The sequence below is a fragment of the Danio aesculapii genome, chromosome 17 (genome assembly GCF_903798145.1).
Source record: "Danio aesculapii chromosome 17, fDanAes4.1, whole genome shotgun sequence".
NCBI lineage: Eukaryota > Metazoa > Chordata > Actinopteri > Cypriniformes > Danionidae > Danio > Danio aesculapii.
Genome location: NC_079451.1, coordinates 47076151 through 47103693, shown reverse-complemented (window position 1 = coordinate 47103693; position 27543 = coordinate 47076151). Strand labels below are relative to the sequence as shown.

The following is a 27543-nucleotide window of genomic DNA, read 5'->3' as shown; positions in this document are numbered from 1 at the left end:
CCTCCGAGCATCATGTGTGACCACCGTACACCTCTCTAGAAGACTCCCGACGCTGGACATGGCGGAAACCAGGATAAAAACACTCCTGAACAATCTCTGGATGTTAATTCTCATCGCAGGACACGTCCAGCCTGGTCAGTACAGGTCGTATTATTAACGGAATATTATTTATGAATATTAAGGGCTAGTTAGAGGGATAGTTAATGCACCCAAAATTAATATATACTCACTATTTACTCTCCCTCAAGTGATTATAAACCTTTATGAGTTTCTTTTTTTCTGTTAAACCCTAAAGTTTATATCAAAAATAAAGCTGGAAACCTGTATCCATTAACTTCCATAGGAAAAACAAATACTATGGAAGTCAATGGTTACAGGTTTCCAGCTTACTTCAAAATATCTTAATGTTTTGCAAGAAAGAAAGTCATACAGGTTGAAACAAGTAAATGGGGATTAATATATGACAGATTTCTAAATTTGGGTGAACTATAACAATACAGGACTATACAAACACATTATTTGCAATAAATAAAATAAAAATAAAAAATCCTATTGTATTCATAAAATCACTTTGTACAGTATATTCACATACTTTATATGTCTATAAATAATTACATGTGTAAATGTAATGTGTAGTTTCTATAAAACTATTTATTATTATTTCATGACATGGAAACTCACAAAACGTATACAAAAATGTATTTATTTATTTATTTATTTATTTATTTATTTTTATTTTTATTTTTTATTTATTTATTTTTTCATGAATTAAGCAACTTAATTTAACATAAATATGTAAAAGTCAAAATATATACAACAAAATAAATTTAAATATGTTAAATATTTCAAAATAAATATTAAAATACAGTATAAATGTAGTAGTTTTAAATTTGTATTGTCCGTAATGGGAAATTTGTTATGGGCATCACCATATTGCTGCAGACATTTCATTAAAATACCAATAAAAACAATACAAAATACAGTAATTACAATAATTATAATGCTAATTAAGATAAACTCTTGTTAAGTAAACCCACTGAAACAGATACAAAGGATTTCTTATATCGGTTCAACCTACACTTACGGACTCTATATCTCCTACCAGAGGGAAGCAGTTCATAATGTGGAAACAAAAACTGAGTTGGATCATGCAGAATCATTTCCACCTGATTGAGGACACAATTCTCATATAAAACTTGAGGATTAAAATATTTATCATGCCCAACAATTTAAAAGATGCATCAACTTTACACTGTACAGATATACAGTGATACCATATCTAACAATGGCTTTCAAGAACAACTTTACTAAACAACATCATAAGCTTCTTGTTATCTCCAAAAATATGTACCCTATGTAAAAAAAATACAATCTCTGGTGCAAAACGAGAGCAAACCCTCTCTATATGTTTTCCATGTGAAAGAACTGTCAATGTTAATGCCCAAGTACTTATTATAGGTCTCTGACTGAGTAATAGGATGGTCGTCGTGTACAACCACTTGACGATGGTCACCTATATACTTTGGGTCAAATACCATCTCTTCTGTTTTCTTAGTATTTATTTTTAGCTTATGTAGTATCAATTTAATTGATAAACTAGACACGGCTTTCACAGCAAGAAGGTCGCTGGTTTGAGGGTCAGTTGGCATTTCTGTGTGAAGTTTGCATGTTCTCCCCATGTTCGCGTGAGTTTCCTCCGGGTGCTCCGGTTTCCCCCACAGTCCAAACACATGCAGTACAGGTGAATTAGGTAGGCTAAATTGTCCTCAGTGTATGAGTGTGTATGGATGTTTCCCAGAGATGGGTGACGCTGGAAGGGCATCTGCTGTGTAAAACATATGCTGGATAAGTTGGCGGTTCATTCCGCTGTGGCAACCTCAGATTAATATAGGCACTAAGCCGAAAAGAAAATAAATGAATGAGTTTAAGGATTTCAAATTGTGGATATTAGGTCCTGAATGAGTATTAATAACTTTATGATATTAATAAAACTTATTTTAGATGATTGGAGCGTATTAACAAAATATAAAAGGCTATAAATTGCATGCACATAAATGAGTTCAGCTCTCACAAATCTCTTATCTAAAATCATATTTTGTATAGGAAACTTTTAAATATTTTATTCGTGCATTTACATTAGATTAGTCAGTACTGAAGCCAAATCTGGAGCTAATCTAACAAAATAACGGACAATAATGCTCCAAAAACTAGTACAGCCAATTTTATTTGTTATAGAAAAATATTAAATAAAAATGTTAAAAAAGAGGAAAAACTCAAGAGAAACCAAAAAATGTAAAAGTTTAGTTGATGTTTTGTAGGTTGTAATTTTTATATTTTTTACAATATTTTGCTGGAATTTAAATGTATTATCTTTCAATTTCTAAATATGTTTGGTGGCTAAAATTGTATTTTAATAAATGTAACTGCTTGATAAATCTGTTTAAATGCACCAACATACATTGCCTATATTCACTGAGAAATGGATAAAAATATTGTCAATTCAATTATGCTGAGCACTGTATATTACATTATTAGTACTGAAGACAAATCTGTAGCTAATCTAACGAAATATTTTATGATAAACATACAAAATTAGTACACCCAAATGAATATGTCAGGGAAAATATTAAATAAAAGATTTTAAAAGAGCAAAATTCAAGACAAACAAAAAATGTATAGTTTACTTGAAACTTTGTAGCTTGTAATTTCTTTTCAATATTTCACATGAATTTATTGTATTATCTTTCTATTTCTAAAGATGTTCAGTGACTAAAACACTATTTAAATAAATATGTCTGTTTAATAAATCTGTTTTGTGCAAATGGACCAAAATGTATGATCTATATTCACTGAGTAAATGATAAAAATATTCATTTTCAAAATGCAGTGTACTCATTTATGTTGAGCGCTGTATATTTTGTAAAATCTAAAGTCCATTGCAAACTATATAGTGTGTGATCTAAAAAGTCCTTACATTGAAAACATGATCATAATGTCTGCAAGTAGACAGTCTAAAATGAACATTAATATTTCAACTCAGCTGGAAAACAAATGCAAGTGTTTTCAATATACAAGTCACAATTATTCGCCCTCCTGTGATTTTTCTTTTTCAAATATTTCCCAAATTATATTTAACAGAGCAAGAACATTTTCACAGTATTTCCTATAATATTTGTTCTTCTGGATAAAGTCTTATTTGTTTTATTTCGGTAAGAATAAAAGCAGTTTTTAATTTTTTTTAAACCATTTTAAGGTCAATATTATTAGCCCCCTTAAGCTATATTTTTTATCGTATGTCTACAGAACAAACAACGGTTAAACAATGACTTGTCTAATTACCCTAACCTGCCTAATTAACCGAGTTAAACCTTTAAATGTCACTTTAAGCTACTAGTATCTTGAATAATATCTAGTGAAATATTCTGAACTGTCATCATAACAAAGATAAAAGAAATCAATTATTAGAAATGAGTTATTAAAACTATTATGTTTAGAAATGTGTTGAAAAAATCTCTTCTATTAAAAAAACTTGGGGGGAAAAATATACAGGGGTGTTAATAATTCTGACTTAAACTGTATTTACCATTCATTGCATTGCTTTGTGTCCCTGCATGACTCCTTTCAGTTTCTTCTCAGTTTTTCCTCTCGCTGTACTAGAAAAAAACACAGCCATCAGAAATCAGTGGCCGGAGGATTAATTAGAGCTGACTGCGGTGATTAAAGAACGAGTAGTAATTAGGGTGAGGAGGAGGCTGTGTTTGTCCAGTCTCTTATTTACTGTAACTCAGTTATTGTTCAGTGACCTCAACCATGACCTGCGTCCTTTCCAAAACATTTATCAAACACTTTATGATCAATTACAGTGCTGAATGAATCCACTAATGAAATAAAGCCGAATGATGATGAAGATTACCTTCTGCCAGAATCAAATGTTCTTGTTGCGATTACCTCCTGAAGGTTTTATCACGGTATACAGTATTACTACAATATTGAAAAGTTACTTTGACAGATTTGATAAAATACTGTATATACTACTTGGTGTATTTCTATATTGTATGTTCAGAGTAAATAAATGTTTTGACTAAACTGAATTGCACTATAGGAGGATTATAAACATGGTGGCACAGTGGCTCAGTGGTTAGCACTGTTGCCTCACAGCAAGAAGGTCGCTGCTTCGAGTCTTGGCTGGGTCAGTTGGCATTTCTGTGTGAAGTTTGCATGTTCTCCTCATGTTGGTGCGTGAATGTGAGTGTATGGGTGTTTCTTAGTACTAGGTTGCGGCTGGAATGGCATCAGCTGTGTAAAACATTTGCTGGAATAGTTGGCAGTTCATTCCGCTGTGGCGAACACTGATAAATCAGAGACTAAGCCGAAAAAAAAAATGAATGACTGATGAGTGAGGATTATAAACACTGTAAAATATGCTGGGTTCCACAAAATTCTGTTGCCCCAATACAAATTGATTAAGTTAATGAATTGCTTTTACAAGTTTAAGTGGACTGAACAAAAAACAATTAAGTTTTCCCAAGAATTGTGTTGTTTCAACTCATTTTGAATAAGTAGTTTGAACAAGCAGCAAAAGTCATTTTTTTGAGGTTACACTTTACAATAAAGTCTCATTAGTAACAGTTGGTTAATGAATTAAAATGAGAAAAAGTCAGATTTATAACAGTTAATGTTAGTTAAAAAAATCTAGTTGTTAGCTACATTTAATAAAATGATTATGACTGTAATTAGATGTGACTATGATTTTAATGTTATTTGGCATTTATTGAGAAATTAACATCAGCTAAGATTAATCCATTTTCTTGTAGTTTCAAACCCTGCATCCATTTCAATAAACATCACATGTCAGGTCGTGTTTTTTGTTTGCTTGTTTTTTTGATTTTGGGACATTTAAATTTAAAGGGCATGATGAAAATCTACTTTTGTAAGCTGTTTGGACAACTGTGTATAGTGTGTCCAGTCATATTGGAGTGCTAGAAACACAACAAGTCTCTTTTTAAAAATGTACTGATGTTAAAGAGCCCATATTATGGGTTTTTGAAAATGCCCTTCCATGTAGTGTGTAACACAGCTCTAAGTGAAGTGAAATATCCAGCTAAGGCTTAAATATGTAAGTGTACAGTGTTTAAAACTATTGATTCATCTATAAAAGAGTCGACTCATAGTGCTTCAAACGAGTCGCCTTGATAACGAGTCATTAGGTGTTTCGCGATGACGCAGCCACGAAACACAAGCCTCGCCAGTAGTTACGCGCGCAAACCAGGGAGATTTGAAACCTGCAGCCCCGCCCACTAACACAGAAAAAACACTAGACACACACACACAGACGCCGCCGGTCGAATGAAGTCACGCTGTGCTCAGATGGATAATATTGACAGTCTCTACCCAAAGATGAGTTGTTAACCTGGTACAGTACACGCGGTTACTCTTTATATTCTCTTATCGCATGTAAGCCACGTTGAAAACGCGACGCGTGCCGCTTTGTTTACGGATTTAACGTTAAAGGCTTTTGTGAGCTCGCATTCCACTGCCGTTTGTCGTTGCTATGGCGATCGATCGTAAGCTAGGGGCTAGGAGACAGGAGACTCGTGTCACTTTCCCTAGTTCTTCTGAGGAGCGTTGTGTGTGTGTGTGTGTGTGTGTGTGTGAGAGAGAGAGAGAGAGAGAGAGACTCGCGTCGCTTTCCCTAGTTTTTCTGAGGAGCGTTGTGTGTGTGTGTGTGTGTGTGTGTGTGAGAGAGAGAGAGAGAGAGAGAGAGAGAGAGAGAGAGAGACTCGCGTCGCTTTCCCTAGTTTTTCTGAGGAGCGTTGTGTGTGTGTGTGTGTGAGAGAGAGAGAGAGAGAGAGAGAGAGAGAGAGAGAGAGAGAGAGACTCGCGTCGCTTTCCCTAGTTTTTCTGAGGAGCGTTGTGTGTGTGTGTGTGTGAGAGAGAGAGAGAGAGAGAGAGAGAGAGAGAGACTCGCGTCGCTTTCCCTAGTTTTTCTGAGGAGCGTTGTGTGTGTGTGTGTGAGAGAAAGAGAGAGAGAGAGAGAGAGAGAGAGAGAGACTCGCGTCGCTTTCCCTAGTTTTTCTGAGGAGCGTTGTGTGTGTGTGTGTGTGTGTGTGTGAGAGAGAGAGAGAGAGAGACTCGCGTCGCTTTCCCTAGTTCTTCTGAGGAGCGTTGTGTGTGTGTGTGTGAGAGAGAGAGAGAGGGAGAGGGAGAGAGAGAGACTCGCGTCGATCTCCCCAGTTCTTCTGAGGAGGGTTGTGTGTGTGTGTGAAAAAAGCCTTACACTATGAAGCGCGTGTGCACTGTGACTACTTTTATATAGTTGATTACCAGCTGGGCATTTCACTCTGTCTCGTGCTGAAGCCTGTCACTGTCGACCAATCGCAGCAGGCTGTCATCGGTCCAATCAGCGCAGATTAGCTTCGCGCTGAGGAGGGGGTTGGGAACAAATGAATCGCTGAACGATTCATATGGGAGTCGTTGGGATAATTAGGTAAAAATAAATGCAGGTTATAAGACCATCAAAGTGTTTTATGACCTTGCATGCATATTAGACTGTTGTTGGAGACCCTTACAACCTAAATATGACCCTATTTCATGTATAATATGGGCTCTTTAAAATAGGACCCAAATCCCAGTGATTTTGAAGCCCACCACAACGGGACGTATAGGAGTGTGGATTTCCCCACCCTCTGAATTGATTGACAGGTGCCATGTCTCTATAATAACATGTATACACATGTTCACAACACATTTTTTTTGCAAAGAAACTGGGTTCTTCATTCTAAAAGTGTCTTGACAAATATCTAGTCTAATATTATTTACTGTCATCATGGCAAAGATAAAATAAATCAGTTATTAGAGATGAGTTATTAAAACTATTATGTGTAGAAATGTGTTAAAAAAATTTTGTCTGTTAAATAGAAATTGGGGAAAAAATAAACAGGAGGGCTAATAATTCAGTGGGCTAATAGTTCTGACTTTAACTGTATGTGTGTGTGTGTGTGTGTGTACTGCAAACAGCATTTGTGTATGGGCTTATCGTTTCAGAAAGCCTTAAGTAAACTCACTTGGTATTTTTGACTAATGAGTTGCATTTCAGCTTCATCCGTGTCTGTCACTGACTGCTGTTTATCTGAAGTAACGCATGAGAAGGAGAGTCGGAGTGGTGGGTGGGGAGAAGCAGCTAATTTGCATTTAAAGCCAAATGCTACAAAAACAGCTACACTGAACTCAGACACCAAAATGGACAGATTCTATATTACATATAAAAAATAATCTGATTGGCTATTTTGGGGTGAAACTTTACACATTCTGGAGACACCGAAAGCTTTACCTTACATCTTGCACAAGAGGTAAAATAGGTGCCCTTTAAAGCCTGCTATTGTAATTGATACTGGACTTTTGACATTCAATCAAACAGCGGTAAAGCTCTATATGTTGTAATTTGGGAAATATCCACTCAGGGGAAGAGAAACTTGGAAGCACAGTCTAAACAGAAGTAAGCAATATTTTCAATGGTTTTACTCACATTGTTGATATGTTTGTCAATATCTGATACACTGTATAGAAAAAAAGGATATACACTCACCGGCCACTTTATTAGGTACACCTTACTAGTACTGGGTTGGACGCCCTTTTGCCTTCTGAACTGCCTTAATCCTTCGTGGTATAGATTCAACAGGGTACTAGAAAATTCCTCTGAGACTTTGGTCCATACTGACATGATAGCATCACACAGTTACTGCAGATTTGTCGGCTGCACATCCATGATGCAAATCTCCCGTTCCACCACATCCCAAAGCTGCTCTATTGCATTGAGTTCTGGCTACTGTGGAGGCCATTTTGAGTACAGAAATTGGGGAAAATAAATATGCAGGGGGCTAATAATTCAGGAGGGCTAATAATACTAACTTCAACTGTTTAGGCATATGTCTAATGGAGATCTGCTATTGTGTGTCAGTTTTGTCAGACGGCTGGATTCATGCACACGCAGAGGACAAACTCTTCCACAAACTCTTCATCGGGTATAATAAGTGGTCCAGACCCGTGCGAAACATCAGCGATGTTGTTATCGTCAAGTTTGGCCTCTCCATCGCTCAGCTTATTGATGTGGTAAGTTGATATTTTGCATGTTTTTGATGCTTGAAAAATTACAATATAAGAGCGCTGTTATAAGGCAGAGGCAAACAAAAGCCAATTCAAGCACCGGAATACATTAAATTAAAGTGGTAACTCACTTTATATTCAGTTAAAGTCAAAATTATTAGGCCTCTTGAATTATTAGCCCTCTTGTTTATTTTCCCCCCAATTTCTGTTTAACTGAGTGAAGATTTTTTTCAACACATTTCTACACATAATAGTTTTAATAACTCATTTGATTTATTTTATCTTTTCCATGATGACAGTAAATAATATTTGACTAGATATTTTTCAAGACACTTCTATACAGCTTAAAGTGACATTTAAAGGCTTAACTAGGTTAATTAGGCAAGTTTGGGTAATTAGGCAAATCATTGCATAACAGTGGTTTGTTCTGTAGACTATTGGAAAAAATCTTGCTTAGAGGGGCTAATAATAATAACCTTAAAATGGTTTTAAAAAAATTTAAAACTGCTTTTATTCTAGCCGAAATAAAACAAATAAGACTTTCTCCAGAAGAAAAAATATTATAGGAAATACTGTGAAAAATTCCTTGCTCTGTTAAACATCATTTGGGAAATATTTAAAAAATACAAAAAATAAAATCACAGAAGGGTGAATAATTATACTTCAACTGGAAATGACCAAGTTTTTTATTGTTATTATTAAAATGTGCATGATTTGGAAACTGTAATAAATATGACAAAGGAAAAGATAACATGCTGTATATATGAATAGAGAGAAATACAACATTTTTGAGGGAGCTTGAGGGCGAGAAGGGAAGTCTTCATGCATATTAATGAAAAATGTTTTTGTACTTTCTTTCATTTCTGTTCTTTCTCTGTAGTTTTGACGTCCATATGTATGAGTGTGTAGTCAAAGGTCTCGTGAAGTGCTTTGAAATGTGCATTTTTATTCGATGTTTGACATAATCTCAACGGAAATGCGAAGAGAGGGTGGGACAGAGTAGCTCCTCCCCTTTTTAAAAACAGCCAATAGTGTTTTGTTGTCATCACAGCTCTGCCAGTGAGAGTTGTTGAGCTCAAGCGCATCAAATGAAAAGCAAATGTGAAGCGTCCTAAAGGGGGCGGGGCATGTCAGACACTAGAGAGCATTTGATTGGTCAGAAAACTTGATAAGAAACTGAAGTATGAGGTGATGTGAAAAAAATCCATTTCGGTGGAAGTGACAAATTACAAGCTTTTCATGTTTGTATCAGTTTTATATTGTTTAAACAAAAATTTTGACACTGTTTTGGGGCACACTAGCTTAAAAATCTTAAAAACTAACAATACTGAGACTAACATCTAAAACTTTCTTTTAACTTTACAGGACCTTTAAAATGCAATAGATATAGCAAAAAGAAAAATAAAGTACATGGTTATCATTGCCCTTTAGTTGCTAGGATGCTGCACTCAAAGTAAATCTGTGTTTTGTTTCTCATGTTTGATGCAAATATCTGATATTTTACAGGATGAGAAGAATCAAATGATGACCACAAACGTTTGGCTGAAACAGGTGATGATCTTTACATTTATTTCTAATGACCAATAAATAATATATAATTCAATAAATGTGTGATCAATTAAACACTGTATATTTTTTTACATAAACATTTAATGATATCTAAAAATAAAATAATATTAAATGCAATTCGGCAACAAGGTGGCTCAGTGGTTAGCACTGTCGCCTCACAGCAAGAAGGTCGCTTGTTCGAGTTCCGGCTGTGACAGTTGGCATTTCTGTGTGGAGTTTGCATGTTCTCCCTGTGTTGGTGTGGGTTTCCTCCGGGTGCTCCGGTTTCCCCCACAGTCCAAACACATGCGCTATAGGTGAATTGAATAAACTAAATTGGCCGTAGTGTGTGTGAATTAGAGGTGTGAACCTATACTGGTCTCACAGTTCGATTCGGTTATTATTTTCATGCCATCGATTCGGTTCAATTTGATATTTCGGTGCATCACGGTGCATTGACGATGCTTTCCATACACAGTGTTGTATTTTGGGGGGTGGCTATAACAAGCTGTCTATATAAACACACACACGGACACACAGCACCACACTGTCTCTCATTCACACACATACACAAACATAGACAGCACCAAACAAACACACACACACACACACACGCACACACCCGCACACACACGCGCACTCTCACACACACACACACACGCGCGCGCTTGCTTGCACGCTTGCTCGGGAGCGATATTGTGAGACGCCCACTCCTGTTAAAATTACACCAGAGTTACCGACCGTTCCCGCGCTTTATTAGGAAATTTATTCCCGTGCCGCGTGAAATCTGGTCGGGTCCCGCGACAATGCACAGGCACAGGTAGCAGGTGAAATGGGCCACAGTGAGAGAGAGAGAAATGGAGTTCACTTTCATTCCCTCAAACGCAGTGAAATAGGGGCTTCTGCTTCTGCCAGTGAAAGACTTTCCAGAAAACACACACACACAGTGAAATTTTTAAGTAGTTGGCGCCTGTAGTGTTGTAAATACCCGTGCTCGCCTCCCTCGTGACAGAGCGCATATGACATAAATGACGTCAGGACATAATAACCGGTTATGATTATTACTGAACCGTTACCGAATTGTCCGTGTCTGCATCGCGGTGCACCGAAGAAACCATTAATTTTGACCCCCCTAGTGTGAATGAATGTGTATGGGTTTTTCCCAGTACTGGGTTGCAAGCTGGAAGGGCATCTGCTGTGTAAAGCAGAGGCTGGAATAGCTGGTACTTAGTTCCGCTGTGGTGACCCCTGATGAATAAAGGGACTAAAGGAAAATGATTGTATGACCAATAAATAATATTGTATAATTCAAGAAATGTATGCCTGATTAAACATATTTTTAAAATGTTATCTAAAAATTAAAATGTATTCAATGCGATTTATAATTCTAAATATTATAATGATCCTTTCCGAGCCTCAAATGAAAATGTACATTTTAATTCTGATCACAGTCAGTCAATTAATAAATCAGATTTTTTTTATTATGTATTAGTTTATCTGGATTTACTGAATATAAGTAAAAAAAGTTTTTGTTTTAGAGAATAAAAGAAAAAAAACAGCAAAAGTCTGATAACATTGTCTAAAACATGCCATTTTAAAAAATATTTTGTGCAAAAATACTCTAAATGGCAACAATTTGGGCCCTATCATACACCCAGCGCAATAAGTCACATGTCGTAAAGAGTAAAAGTAAAGTAAAGAGGCTCAATGGAGAAGGCTAGTTCTTTATCCTCGTGCTGCAGATGGTCTGTTTAACTGTTTTCTTGCTAGTGAAGTGTTCAGTTTTTCCAGTTACAAAGTCCGCTCTTTAAATAGCAAATGCCCCATGGGGCGACACAACTTACTCTTAAAGGGAATGGGAGATGAGACGGATTAATTTAATGCATGTTATGCTCAAAACACACCCAGAACTGATTGAGAGAATAAGCACAACCCTGTTAGACCATGCGCCGGGGTGCAGAGTGTATTTTTCTGTCCTTAAAATAGCAGTAGTGGATTCGGACACATCCTTAATGATTTTGCACCATGCACTTTAGACTTTGCACCTAGATCTTTAAAACAAAGCTCTTTAGGTAAAAAAATTTGACAAAACGTGAGCAGAACTTTACTAAAATCTATAATCATAATTTCATAAAATCATAAAGCTGACACTTTCTTCTTCCTTAATTTAATATATCCTGTTAAAATTGGCAGCTGCATGTGTTTGCCAGAAATTTACTATAAAATATTGTGTTAATTAATCATGACCAATACTGATTTATAGATGAGATTTTTTTCAAATACTTGATTAGAATTATAGATGCACAATTTTAAACAAGATAAATGACAATAAACATCATTTAAATGACAAAAACATTGATATTATTTTGGGCAATGTCCTTTTACTTTTTTAACCATAATTGTAATTAACTATGTTAACTTGCAAATTGTATTAAAGTGGTAATATCTTTGTAAATGTACAGTTTTAGCGGCATGGTGGCTCAGTGGTTAGCACTGTCGCCTCACAGCAAGGTCGCTGGTTCAAGTCCCGACTGGGCCAGTTGGCATTTCTGTAGTGTATCAGTGTGTGTGTGAATGAGTGTGTATGTGTGTTTCCCAATACTGAGTTGTGGCTGAAAGGGCTGCGTAAAACATATGCTGGAATAGTTGTCGGTTCATTCCTCTGTGGCGGCCTCTGAAATAGAAACCAAGCAGAAGGAAAATGAATGAATGTACAGTTTTCACTTTATATAGTGAGGTATTTACTGTAGCAGGTTTTATTCATATGCACATTTACTCTACAAATATGATTCTCTGATCCCTACAGGAGTGGAATGATTATAAACTGCGCTGGAATCCATCCGAATTTGATAATGTGACGTCTATTAGAGTCCCATCAGAGATGATTTGGGTGCCTGACATTGTTTTATACAATAAGTGAGTATTGATGTGTATATACAATAGTAACAAAAGATCAAAAGAAAATCGGCACACTGCCACTTTACCTCTCAAAAATGTTTTAATGTCACTTATGATCTTTTGCTACTGTGTTTATTTTGATCGAGCACCTGCCTTTGAGATTCTTAGATGTGCGCGCATTTCTGTTTCTTGTTTGCTTTATATACAATATATAATATGTAAAATTATATACAATTTATATACAATATATATATATATAATTGTAAAACACATGACATATGAAGAATTTTAGAGGTCTATAACTTTAGAGGTCTTTTATAGGCACGACAATAAATCATAAATCCAGAGAAGCTGACTATTTTTAAGTTTCTAATTTTTTTTATGTTTCTTAATTTAATATATCCTATGCACTACCTGACAAAAGTCTTGTCGCCTATCCCAGTTTTAGGAACAACAAATAATAGCTTGGCTTCTAGTTAATCATTTGGTATCAGAAGTGGCTTTTATGAAAGGCAAATGCCTCTAGATTACGCTTATTTTACCAAAATAAAATATGATCATGTCTTGATTTTGAATTATTTCATTAAGACAGTAAGGTCTGACTTTGCTTAGACAAACATCTTGTCATTTAACAGAAATAATGTCCAGTATAGAATATAAAGTCATGGTGCAGTGGAGAAAGAATGAATATTGTGTCTGACTCCATCATGAGCTTGGAGGACTGCATCCATACATCTCTACAATGACTCAAATCACGTATTAATAAAGTCATCTGGAATGGCGAAGAAAGAGTTCTTCCAGGACTCCCAGAGTTCTTCAAGATCCTTTAGATTCATCTTCAATGCCTCCTCCTCCATCTTACCCCAGACATGCTCAATAATGTTCATGTCTGGTGACTGGGCTGGCCAATCCTAGAGCACCTTGACCTTCTTTGCTTTCAGGAACTTTGATGTGGAGGCTGAAGTATGAGAAGGAGCGATATCCTGCTGAAGAATTTCCCCTCTCCTGTGGTTTGTAGTGTAACAGGCAGCACAAATGTCTTGATACCTCAGGCTGTTGATGTTGCCATCCACTCTGCAGATCTCTTGCACACCCCCATACTGAATGTAACTCCAAACCATGATTTTCCTTCACCAAACTTGACTGATATCTGTGAGAATCTTGAGTCCATGTGGGTTCCAGTAGGTCTTCTGCAGTATTAGTGATGATTGGGATGCAGTTCAACAGATGATTCATCAGAAAAATCAACCTTCTGACACTTTTCCAAATGATCAACTAGAAGTTGATCATTTACAACTGGGATTAAAAAAAATGTTGATTACTCTTACAACTGGGATTGACGACAAGACTTTTGTCAGGCAGTGTATCCTTTAAAATAGGCAGCTGTGGTTGATAGAATTTCTTTACAATTGAAAAACACATGACATATGGAGAATTTTATAGGTGGTTCTGTATATTCAATGTTATGGTTAAACTTACAGTACATACAGTGCAATAATAATTATAGAAGAAGGTCTTAATGGCTCTATTAATATCAGCAGCCCATAGATCCAGCGCTCTGGTGTTTCTGTAACATGAATATGTAAAATCAAACAGACATGCGTGAAATAAGATGTTGAGCACTTCTGTAGTTGATTAAAAAAGTGGTGCATGTTTTAATCTCCTAATAAAATGTCAAATGACTGTTCTATTTTCAGAAACACCAGGCCTGTCTTTATCTAGGAGGCATATTTGATCTCCACAATAGACAAATTGAGGTCCTGTTGCATCATCTGATACCGTGAGCCAAAACTAAAAAAAAAACCTGCTGTCGACATGTGAAGTAATTATTATAATTGTTAAGATCTTCCTCGAGGCATCAAGAAAGTTTATATGCCAGATACATCAAAGACACTTCCTTTAATTCATCCATATTTTACAGAAAGCACTTTTTAAAATGGGGTCGTAGCATACTTTTTGGCATTTTAATTTCAGCAAAGTTTTCTTTGTGTCAAAAAGTCAAAATTATAAAATACAAAAAATTTAACTGTGACAAAACATTGAAATAATGAGATACCTCTGAGATAAGATTTAACATTAAGTCACATACTGCATAAGAGAATTCTTTCAAAAACATTTAAATATCTCACCAAATCCAATCTTTCAAGCCCTGGTTCATTGTAAATATGTGCCTCAGTCTGCAATTTTGTGAAACATAAAATATGTTGCTCCGAATAAGTTTTCTTGTACGCTTCAGATGATGAATCTACTGAAGGGCGCTGCATATTTTTGTGATTCTGAAATACGTTACTTAAAGCACATTTAAATGTACGTTTCAGATAAGAAATCCACTAGAGGGCGCTGTTTATTTTTGTGATATTTAAATACATTACTTTGGCCACTTTATATACATTTCAGATGCTTTTTGTACATTTCAGATGATGAATGAATTAGAAGATGCTGCATATTTTTGTGATTGTAAAATACGTTACTTTGGACACATATTTTGGACGTTTCAGATGATGAATCCACTAGAGGGTGCTGTATATTTTTGTGATTTTGATATACATTACTCAGGGCACATATTTTGTACCTTTCAGATAAGAAATCTACTAGAGGACACCGTATATTTTTGTTGTTCTGAAATACGTTACTTTGGGGACATTTTTTTTTTGTAAATTTCAGATGACAAATCCACTAGAGGGTGCTGTATATTTTTGTGATTCTTAAATACGTTATTAGGGCACTTTTTGTACATTTCAGATGACGAATCCACTAGAAGGTGCTGCATATTTTTGTGATTCTGAAATACGTTATTAGGGCACTTTTTGTTAGTTTCAGATGATGAATCCACTAGAGGGCGCTGCATATTTTTGTGATTCTGAAATACGTTACTTGGGGAACATTTCTTGTACGTTTCAGATGACAAATCCACTAGAGGGCGCTGCATATTTTTGTGATTCTGAAATACGTTACTTGGGGAACATTTCTTGTACATTTCAGATGACAATCCACTAGAGGGCGCTGCATATTTTTGTGACTCTGAAATACGTTAATTAGGGTACATTTTTTTGTTCGTTTCAGATGACAATCCAGTAAAGGGCGCTGCATATGTTTGTGATTCTGAAATATGTTATTAGGGCACTTTTTGTTAGTTTCAAATGACGAATCCACTAGAGGGCGCTGCATATTTTTGTGACTCTGAAATACGTTAATTAGGGTACTTTTTTTTCGGTCGTTTCAGAAGATGAATCCACTAGAGGGCGCTGCATTTTTTTGTGATTCTGAAATACTTTACTTAGGGAACATTTCTTGTACGTTTCAGATGATGAATCCACTAGAGGGCGCTGCATATTTTTGTGACTTTGAAATACGTTAATTAGGGTAATTTTTTTTTTTGTTCGTTTCAGATGATGAATCCACTAGAGGGCGCTGCATATTTTTGTGATTCTGAAATACGTTACTTAGGGAACATTTCTTGTACGTTTCAGATGATGAATCCACTAGAGGGCGCTGCATATTTTTGTGATTCTGAAATACGTTACTTAGGGAACATTTCTTGTACGTTTCAGATGACAAATCCACTAGAGGACGCTGCATTTTTTTGTGATTCTGAAATATATTATTAAGGGCAATTGTTTTGTATGTTTCAGATGACAAATTCATTAGAGGGCGCTGCATATTTTTGTGATTCTGAATTATGTTATTTAATTATGTTATTATGTTCTTAACTACGTTCCAGATGACAAATCCACTAGAGTAAATTATTTTGTTCTTTTAATGTGAAAAAGAACAAAAGTTGTTGGCATCATACCGCCTCCAGTGTTCATTTTACTTACTGCAGTCAAATATACAGTACGTTTAAGCACATTTTGCGATTTCACAAAAATGTAGGCTGAAGCACCTATTTCCAATAAGCATGTATTGAATGTTTGGCACTCTATACAGTAAAACTCTGTTATTTTCCTCCAGTGCAGATGGTGAGTTTGCAGTGACTCACATGACCAAAGCACACCTGTTCCACACGGGGAAGGTGAGCTGGGTTCCTCCCGCTATCTACAAGAGCTCCTGCAGCATCGACGTAACCTTCTTCCCCTTCGACCAGCAAAACTGCAAGATGAAGTTCGGCTCCTGGACCTACGACAAAGCCAAAATCGACCTCGAGCAGATCGAGGGCACGGTAGACCTAAAAGACTACTGGGAGAGCGGCGAATGGGCCATCGTCAACGCCGTCGGGACCTACAACACCAAAAAATACGACTGCTGCCACGAAATCTACCCGGACATCACCTACTTCTTCATCATCCGCCGCCTGCCGCTCTTCTACACCATCAACCTCATTATTCCCTGCCTGCTCATTTCATGCTTAACCGTGCTTGTGTTTTACCTCCCGTCAGACTGCGGAGAAAAAATCACCTTGTGTATTTCCGTTCTCCTTTCGTTAACCGTTTTCCTATTGCTCATCACTGAGATAATCCCCTCAACATCTCTAGTTATTCCTCTAATCGGCGAGTATTTGCTGTTCACGATGATATTTGTAACGCTCTCCATTGTCATTACCGTTTTTGTGCTCAACGTGCACCATCGTTCGCCTAGCACGCATAAAATGCCACACTGGGTCCATTCAGTGTTCCTGGACCACATTCCCCGCTGGCTCTTCATGAGACGTCCAGAGCCTGAACAGAAACCAAAAAAGACGCATAATCTGAGCACATCCAAGAGCTGGTTCCAGCAGGAGACTGGAGTGGATGGTCTGGCTTGTCAGGATATGGAGTTTGGGATCGGTTTATCCACATCCATCTCCTCTCCATCCGCAACCTCACTGCATTTGTCTGATTCAGAGCCTTTGCTCCAGAAGTATGAGCTCCATCATTTGGGACATGTAGTGAATCTGTGTCAGCGTCCTGCAAAGCTTGGTAACCTGGTGACAGAGCCTAGTCTGCTGTTTTCTCCGTGTGTCCTGCGAGCTCTGGAAGGGGTGCGGTACATCGCTGATCATCTGAGGGCTGAGGATGAAGACTTCTCAGTGAGCATCGCAATCACACTGGTTTAGTCATACAAGCTCATTTATACCACAATTTACTCACAATTATAACTATTATTTCTTAAAGGGGACCTATTATGCAAAAACCACTTTTATAAGGGGTTTAAACACAGTTACGTGGGAACAGCGTGTGAATATATCCAGCTTCTAATGGTATAAATTCACAAAGTGAAGTTTTATAAACTAAGTTCGAGAGGAGCACGTGATATGATTGAGCACGACTGGCCGCTCATATGTAATCAGTAATAATCCAATCAGAGTGATCCTAGTTTACTATAAATAGATCATTTTCTCCCTACTGCTCTATCTTCATTTGGAAGAATCCCCCCTTCCACCCCATCTCCTCCTTTTCCTCCCTTTTCTAAAGGGGGAGCTCTGGAGACCTACCTGATCTCGGATCTCCTGATATGCTTATCGACCGGGCAGGAGCCCTGGGCTCAAATATCTCCGATCTCAGGGTTCTCTCCCGGGACAGCATGCCAAACCTGCTTTAAATGCCAAGCATATCTAAGTGGGAACTCTTGAATTATATTTGTTATAATCACACTTGATAAAAACAGTCTGCGGAAACACTTTGATTGACATCCTCCCTTTGTACGTGTCATGAGAGGGGGAAAGCCCCGCCCATTAGTGGCGATCTCCCCCTCATTAGCATAGGACATTAGTCTTGTTTTGAATCTGTTACTATGCTGACACATAGGCATTTGTAGCTCCGCCCTCTTTTGAAAAGAGCACACTCTCATTTAAATTTAAAGCGACAGTCACCTAATTCCACAATTAGGATCAAAGCTGAAAAGGGGCAGATTCAAACAGTTATAAAACAATATCTGTGGTGCATTTTGAGATGAAACTTCACACACACACACACTCTAGGGGGCATCAGAGACCTACTTTAAATCTTGTAAAAAGGGGAGGAACATAACTGGTCCACTTTAACTAACACATTTTTAATAAATAAATGACTTTATTAATATCCGCAGCCCAAGAAACCGGCAAAATTCTAACATGCAAAGTCCTTATTATGATAAAAAACTTTAAATGAATTTAAAAAGTTACAATTAAAACACAAAATATCTACATTTACTCATTTAGAAGATGCCCTTATCCAAATCGACAAGTGAAGATAAAAGAAGCTCTCAGAATGTTGCAGTATGCCAAGTCAACGTTATTTTTTATCTCAAACATATGGAGAGAAAAAATTGTGTCACTTACAGGTGGTTTGTCAAGCTCACTCACCTGCGTGAAGCACACTAAGATTTGCAAGATGTTTTGGATAAAAGAATGAATTAATTTAGTTGTTTGTAAATGGTTCGTTTTATGTTTCTTAAAGGAAATTAAGTTGTTTAATGTGGTTGTTAATATGTGGTAACTTGTGTATTAAAGGGGGCCTATTGTGCAAAAATCACTTTTAAAAGGGGTTTAAACACAGCTGTGTGGAAACGGTGTGTGAATATAACCAGCTTCTAATGGTAAAACAATATTTTTTATAATCACACTTGATAAAAACAGTCTGCAGAAACACTTTGATTGACATTCTCTCTTTATACGTGTCATCAGAGGGGGAAAGCCCCGCCCACTAGTGACCATCTCTCCCTCATTACCATATTACGTGATTCTTGTTTTTGAATCTGCCGCTATGCTGACACATAGGGCCTAATATCATACACCTGGCGCTATAAGGTGCAAGATGTGCATGGTGTGATTCGTTACTATTTTCAGACCAGTACAACAGTAATTTTCACGTTTTGCGCCACGTTGTTTAAATACACTTTGTGAACTCAGGGGTGTGCTGGTCTATAAAGGAGGTGTGTTTAGGCACATTGTTGGTGTGTTGCTATTTTAAAGAACTAAAACAGACTCTGCCATTGACCAACTAAAAGCTGCTCAAAAGTCCAGCTCAGAGCGTGTTAGTAATGCGCTTATGAAATTAGAACTGAATTTAGAAATAGTTTTGCGCTTAACAAACTACATTAAATATGTAGGCTAATGTATGTCTTCAGTGGAGAGAGTACACCACCCTTTCCTTATCCACGAAAGTAAAGAGGCCGAATGGAGGAGACTCGTTCTTTATCCTTGTGCTGCAGATGCTGTGATTTCTCACTAGTGAAGCGTTCAGTTTTTCCTTTTACAAAGTCCGCCATGTAAATAGCAAATGCGCCATGGAGCGACACAACTGACTCTTAAAGGGAATGGAAGATGAGACTCTGATTGGTTTAATGCACGTTAGGCTCAAAACACACTCAAAACTCATCAAGAGAATAAGCACAACCCTGTTAGACCATCCACCGGGGCGCAGACCGTGTTTTTCAGTCCTTAAAATAGCCTAGTGGTTAGCGCGTCGACATATGGTGCAGTAGCATGTCAGGGCGTCACGAGTTCGAATCCCGGCTCGAGGACATTTCCCTACCCTACCCCCTATCTCTCTCCAACTTCGCTTCCTGTCCTAAATACTGTCCTATCTAATAAAGGCAAAATAGCCAAAAAATAAATCTTTAAAAAAAAAAAAACAGAACTCATAGGCATTTGTAGCTCCACCCTCTTTTGAAAAAGAGCGCAATCTCATTTGACTTTATAGCGACAGTCACCAAAATGGCACAACTTGGCTCAAAGCCTAAAAGGGTCAGTTTCAAAGAGTTATACAACAATATTTGTGTGGTGTATTTTGAGCTGAAATCTCACATACACACTCTAGGAGCAGGGGTCGGGAACCTTTTTTCAGCAAAGAGCCATTTCTGATTTTTTTTAATCAAATGTATTTATTTAAACAGCCATTGGGGTGGGGGGGGGTGTATATAACATTCATTATATACAAATATTGTTTGAATTTACATGCGTGAGGTTACCATAGAAATGTAAGTTGCTCGCCCTTTATTGGTGTCACGATTCAAGTTAAACCACAGCGCAACACGTGCATTGATTGAAACATCCTTTTATTTTAAAGTCCTTATTCATTTTACTGTAAAAATACAGATTTTTTGTGACAGTTATAATTATTTAACCTTTATAATATTATTGAAGAGAGACAGCTGGAGAGCAACATATTTTTGATCAACGAGCCACATGTGGCTCCCGATCCGAAGATTCCCTACCCCTGCTCTAGGGGCACCAGAGACTTATTTTACATCTCGTAAAAAGAAGCATAATAGGTCTCCTTTAGGTAGAGAAATTGTCTCTCTCTTTATCTCTCTCTCTCTGTTTTTTCTGGGACAGGTCAAGGAGGACTGGAAATATGTGGCGATGGTGATTGACCGCATCTTTCTGTGGATGTTCATCATCGTGTGTCTATTGGGAACCATCGGCCTCTTCTTACCGCCATGGCTATCAGGAATGATCTAAAAAACACATTCAGAAGCACATCAAGAGCAGCGATAAACACTGAACTGATGGAAACCCAGACCTTTCAGCAAGATGACCAACATGTGTCACATTAAAGAAAGCTCTTTATATTCGGCCTCTTCTTTTGATGAGCGATATCGGCTCCTTCAGGGTTTATTTGAGGACGCGCTTCATTGTTAAAAACGCCGAAAACACAAGTAACCTCTCGCTGAATGCCTGACATTTAACAGTATCAAAACCTCGAGTCTGTCGCAGGCGTCGCAATATGCAAAATTAACCTTTGGGAAAGAGGCAAACGCTTGCGTGACCCTGACGGGTGGCGGGCCACTCTTTACCCTTTATCCCACTGCTCAATGAATCCCAGATTACATTTTGCGCCGCTTTCAACGGCAATTATCTCCAGGGTCAGAAGGCGACGCTTATTTATTTATAACTTTCTGGAGTCTCTGAAAGATATATGGCGGAGGTCATGCAATTATACCAGTCGGGTCTGTGAACTGTGTGGATCATTAGGGGGGGAAAGGCATTTTATATTTCTGTTTTAAAAGTTCTGCTCGCACTGGAAAAATGATCATCTTACATACATTTTTTAGGTCTTGTTTCTTGTCAAAATATCTAAAAAGTCTTATTTCAAGAAGCATCTTCTAGTTTCTTCTAGATTAATTTTCTTCTGTCAAATTATTATTTTTTTAATTTCAGAAATAATACATTAAATTTGGATTTTCCTTAAAGGGCCATGAAACCCCGTCTGAGCAGTGTTTTCATACCTCTAGTTTGGAAAAAGTCAGGCAAGTGGATGAGTCCAGCTCTGTTTAAGTGGGAGTGTCGGGGGAGGGAAAGAGGGAAGGTTTTGCATAAAAATGGGAGTTTCAGTTTGGGCACGCGCTGATTTTCACAGAAGCAAAACAAACACAGAGACAGAGGGAAGACAGACAGTGACTGTGTGTACATGGACTTCAGCAGTGTTGGGCAGTAGCCTGGCTACTAGCTTAACTACATTTCTCAGTGGCGTGGCAGTAGCGTTGCTACATTATAAATCCAATAGCTTTTCAGTAGTAAAGCTTTTTTTTTTTGTCATGTAGCGCAGTAGCATCCACACGAGCTACATTTACCGATCGCAGATCAATAAGTGAAAGCACCAACATTCACAGAGCTATGAGGCCGGTGTCTAGCCGATGAAGGTAAATCCATATGATGGCGAGAATGATGATTTCTTCTTCTTCCTGTTTTACGATGGTTGACAACAAACTTTTCGGTGCGTTACTGCCACCTCTCGCTCTGGTCGGTGACGTTGCAAATCAATCATTGGGCTGACACAAGAAACTTGCTTGATTGAAAGATGACTGAGGGAGAGGAGTTTTATATATATATGTATATGTGTCTGTGTGTGTATAGTTTACTGTAGTAAAGGTTAAAATATACTCCGGTAATTACTATTATTTCATGATAGTTATTAATGATACTCTAATATGTCAGTTAGTGTAATTTAATGCGTATTTGTAAATATTTCCCTTTACTATACATTACTATAGTATTTTAAATGCGTAACATTTGGTTTTATTGTTTTTTTTTGTTGTTGTTAGATACTATAATTTGTTTCTGTTTGGTACAATATTATTTACAGTAAATAACTGAACTATTCTGCCTCATATGATTCATTGACCGGTTTAGTGATCACTAAGATATGAAATAATTTAAGTTGCTTCGGTTTAAAAATGAAAATTGCAAAAATAGCTTAAATGTAGCTTAGATACTTTTGCAAAGTAGCTTTTAGCTTAGCTTGCTACATTTCCCAGGGTGTAGCTTTTAGTGTAGTTAAGCTACAGTACATTTTAAATAGTGTAGCTAATAGCTTAGCTCACTACATTTTTCAAGAAGCTTGCCCAACACTGGACATCAGTAATCAAATTATTTACCAAATTATTAATTTGTCAACTTTATCTTCAGTTCGGCACTTTCACTTTCATTATGGAACAGATCCGTTATTTTTACATTTCAATGTTTACAGGTATGGTTGGTCGTCAATCTGGCAACCTGCGATTACGTTTGTTTTGATCCAGAAGTGCAATACCTAGTTCAACCACTGGGTGACAAACTTCAGCTAAATGAAATATTGGTTAATAATGGTCTGAAATAAGATTTTATTTATAGAATTATTTCTGAAAACAAAATATTTTTTACTTGCTCATTGATTTAGGAATTGTTAGATTTTTTGACTATAAAATGAGATAAAAACTCTAGTGAGAAAAGCATTTGTGCAGTGCATTCAAGTCATTATTTGAAGTATTTATTTTCATCATCTGAAGTTCCAATTATAAGATGAAGTCATACTCAGATAAACACTGAAACTGTGAGATGAGCCAAAATGATTAAATATACGTCACAATCATATTAAAACCATCATAATTATTTGAAAAGCTCATATTAGCTGCTGTGTTTCCATCTTTAAAACAAGCTAATTGAAAAAATGGTTTGAAATAAGGTCATTTTTTTATCCCATTGGCAGATTATTTTGTTGTTTTAAGGTGAAAACTCACTTAATTTTGACATTAATTCTGTAAAAAATATTTTTACTTGTCTAGAAAGTGCTTCTTGATTTGAGAATGTTTAGATATTTTGACTAGAAACGAGATAAAAACTCTTAAGTAAGAATTTTTTTGTGCAGTGCATTATTCATTCATTTTCTTTTCAGCTTAGTCCCTTTATAAATCAGGGGTCGCCACAGCGGAATGAACCGCCAACTTATCCAGCACATGTTCTACGCAGCGGATGCCCTTCCAGCTGCAACCCATCACTGGGAAACATCCACGGACACACACACTACGGACTCAATTCACCAATAGCGCATGTGTTTGGACTGTGGGGGAAACCGGAGCACCCGGAGGAAACCCACACCAACACGGGAAGAACGTGCAAACTCCACACAGAAACACCAACTGATCCAGCCGGGGCTCAAACCAGCGACCTTCTTCCTGTGAGGCGATTGTGCTACCCACTGCGTCACCGTGCTGCTCTGCAGTGCATTAGTTAAACTTAAATGCTATTTTTAATAACACTGAGTATTTACTTTTAAATACTTATTTTGACATCTGAAGTTACATGAAAATGTCTCCTTTAGTTGACTTTGTAATTAATGTAATGGGGTCTCAGGGGTCTGTCTTATTCCTTTATAGCTCCATTTTACAGCGGTGTAAATTTCCTATATAGAGCAATGATAAAGGAGATGACAGAAGTGTTGTCGCCCCCTGCTGATGCCTGCAGGAAACAGTTACATTACTACAGTAGGATACTCATGGAAATATTAAGAATATATATATGAAAAGTAAACAGCCATTTATTTTAAAACACCTACAAATATTTCATTAAGATGTGAATTATAATTATATGATTATTATTATAATATTTAATTGGTTACAATGCGATCCTTATGCATATATTACATACAGTGTGTTTATATTTTCTCTCTCTCTCTCTCTCTCTCTCTCTCTCTCTCTCTATATATATATATATATATATATATATATATATATATATATATATGTATATATATTATTAATTCATTTTCTTTTTGGCTTAGTCCCTTTATTAATCTGGGGTTGCTACAGAACTTATCCAGCATATGTTTTACGCAGTGGATACCCTTCCAGCCTCAACTTATCAATTGGAAACATCCATACACACTCATTCACAAAGAAACACTACAGACAATATAGCCCAATTCACATATAGCGCATGTCTTTGGACAAAGAGGGAAACCGGAGCACCTGGAGGTAACCCACACCCACACAGGGAGAACATGCAAAATCCACATAGAAATGCCAACTGACCCAGCCGGGGCTCAAACCAGTGACCTTCTTGCTGTGAGGCGAACGTGCTACCCACTGCGCCACCATGCAGCCCATATTAGTAATATATTTAAAAAAGAAACTAATAAAAGTGACAGTATCATGCAACTGCTGAAAAAAACTATATAAAACTAAAAGAAAATTCAAAACAAAGATTAAAAACAACGTTAGCCTAGAAAGACCTGAGCTCAGAATATCCTCAAGCTCTGGGCTCCCTCCCGTTTGAAGGGCGAGAGGGGAGTTCGAGCTTACTGTAGGTAGGTCTCGAGAACTCCCCTGCTTGTTAAGGTTATTGAGTTAGGAATTGCTATGAGAGATAGCTGACTAGAGTTTGTCTATGATGCCACTTAGTATTAGTCAATTTACTTATAATGCATGTCTTTGGACAGGGAGGAAACTGGGGAACCCAGGGAAAACTCACGCAAGCCCAGGGAGAACATTTAGGCTGAATTTTCACCGCAGATCTTGATGGTCAATTCTGATTTTGTGACTGCATCTGATTTTTTTGCTGACCTGCTTACATCATCTTTTAAAAGTAACTCATATCCATATGCCGTGTCATTTACACTGCACACGGCAAAGATGCAATGAGCAGGGGGAAAAAGGGCAGGCGCTGACTGACAGCTGATAATAAAAGAGCACTCTTTTCTCCAGTCCTGTATTTAATCTGTTCACAGGGTTTCTTTTTTAAAATCTTTTTCACAAGTTTTGCTATAGTTTATGACAGAAAAGTTCTCATTTGGCCATCTTCTATTAATCTAGGCCCTTTTTAAACCAGTAGGCATTTTAATGTCATGTCCATGGCGTGATTATGCACTTGATGTATGCAATAGATTTATATTAGTTTATATTGTTTTCTCTCGTTACCATGCTTGAATACTTGTGCTACATGACAATATAAAAGCTTTTTTAGCCCTCGTGTGTAAGATTTAAGGTTTGGGACTCTGCTGAAGTCTGTTCTGAAATGTAAGCGTCAGAGTTCACGTCATTCGCTAGGGTTTTTAATGACGCGCGACTCACATTGACAGATGAAAATCCGATTTATCTGCTTACGCTGCAGACACGAGGGCACAGATCCAATTCATATCGGATAAATTTCCACATATGAACAAGGCCTGAATCTGATTAAGTAAATCAGAATCCATGTGATTTTGTCCTGTTTGCACATACATGGGCCATATCCGATCTGCGCCACATTAGAGAAACAAATCCGAATTGAATCATGCAGTGTAAATGCAGCCCAAGACTCTGCACAGAAACGTCAACTGGCCTGGTAACGTCTTAAACCAGTGAAATTCTTGCAGTGAGGCAACAGTGCTAACCACTGAGCCACCGTGCCGCCCTATCTGGAAAAGGGGGAGGAGTAGGGGTGGAAGGGGGGATTCTTCAAAATGAAGATGACTGAAGTTAAAAACTCTGGTTATTTATAGTAAGAGTTAGGATTCGTCTGATTAGCGTGTTATTGTGTAGCTGATGCGGGACCAGCTGTGATCAATCATAAGCATGTGATCCTCTCGAAATTAGCTTATAAATAAACCACACAAATTATAGTAAACTCAAGTATTTTTATTTACCAATCTTTATCTATTAATCCTAAATACTTGGAGAATTAATTTACTTGTTAAACTAAAAATATATTACATTTTCCAAGAGCAAGACTCAATTTACAGTAAAACGAGAAACTATTAAAGGGATATTCTTGATTCCAAATCAGCTTTATTTTACAGAAATTCAACTTTTACTCTATATATTCTCTATTAAAACATTCTTGTAAAGCCTAAAGAATTGAATAAGTTAATGTTATGTATGTCTAAATAATACTTCCTTACTTTTAAATAGAGCTTTTCTGGACACTCAAAGCGCTTTACACATTTTTGGGGGGATCTCCTCATCCACCACCAGTGTGCTGCATCCAGCTGGATGATGTGATGGCAGCCATATCGCACTAGACCGCACACCCCCTGACTGGTGTAGAGGAGACAGAGTGATGAAGCCAATTATGATATGGGGATGGTTAGGAGGTCATGAGGATTCCTGGGGTTAAAGTACATCCTGGGATTTTTAATGACCACAGAGAGTCAGGAGCTCGGTTTAACATAACGAAAAATACCGCTCACTGAGCAGTATAGAGTCCCTATCAATATACTGGGGCGTTAGGATGCACATAGACTGCAGGTTGAGCACCCTCTGCTGGCCTCACAAACACCACTTTCAGCAGCAACCTAGCTTTCCCATGAGGCCTCCAATCAAGGTACTGACCAGGCGCAGCCCTGGTTAGCTTTAGTGGGCAACCATGAGAGTGATTTATTTCCTCTCACACGCTAATAAGATTATAAAAGGTGTGTTTTTGATCCCAAATCAGATTTAGTGTACAGAAATAGAAATATTATTCGATGTATTTTCTATTAAAAACATTCTTGTACAGTCTAGAGAATTAAATAAGTTAATTTGAAAACTTCAAAAGTATTCATTTCCTCTCACACACGTATAAGACTATGAAAAGTATATTTTTAATCGCAAATCAGATTTATTTGACAGAAATACACCTGATTTTCTATCAAAACCCTTCTTGTAAAATCTAGAGAATTCAATAAGTTAAAAACTGTTTGAAAAATGTTTTAAAAACTTCAAAACTAATTTTATCCTCTGACACACTGTACTATTAAATGTATATTTTGAATCCAAATCAGATCAGATCTATTGTACAGAAATACTAATATTATACTATGTATTTTCTATTGAAAACATTTGTTTAAAGTCTAGAGCAGGGGTGGGCAAACTCGGTCCTGG

At 37.1% G+C, this 27543-nt stretch overlaps 1 protein-coding gene across 1 annotated transcript; it reads left to right on the top strand.

Moving 5' to 3' along the window:
• Window positions 1–30: 30 nt before the first annotated feature.
• chrna2a (cholinergic receptor, nicotinic, alpha 2a (neuronal)) lies at window positions 31–20980 on the top strand. The gene is made up of 6 exons (XM_056476367.1): window positions 31–134; window positions 7958–8109; window positions 9610–9654; window positions 12458–12567; window positions 16501–17554; window positions 20783–20980. The coding sequence occupies exons 1-6, from the start codon at window positions 59–61 to the stop codon at window positions 20906–20908; spliced, it is 1563 nt and encodes a 520-aa protein (XP_056332342.1). The 5' UTR covers window positions 31–58; the 3' UTR covers window positions 20909–20980.
• The last annotated feature ends 6563 nt before the right edge of the window (window positions 20981–27543 follow it).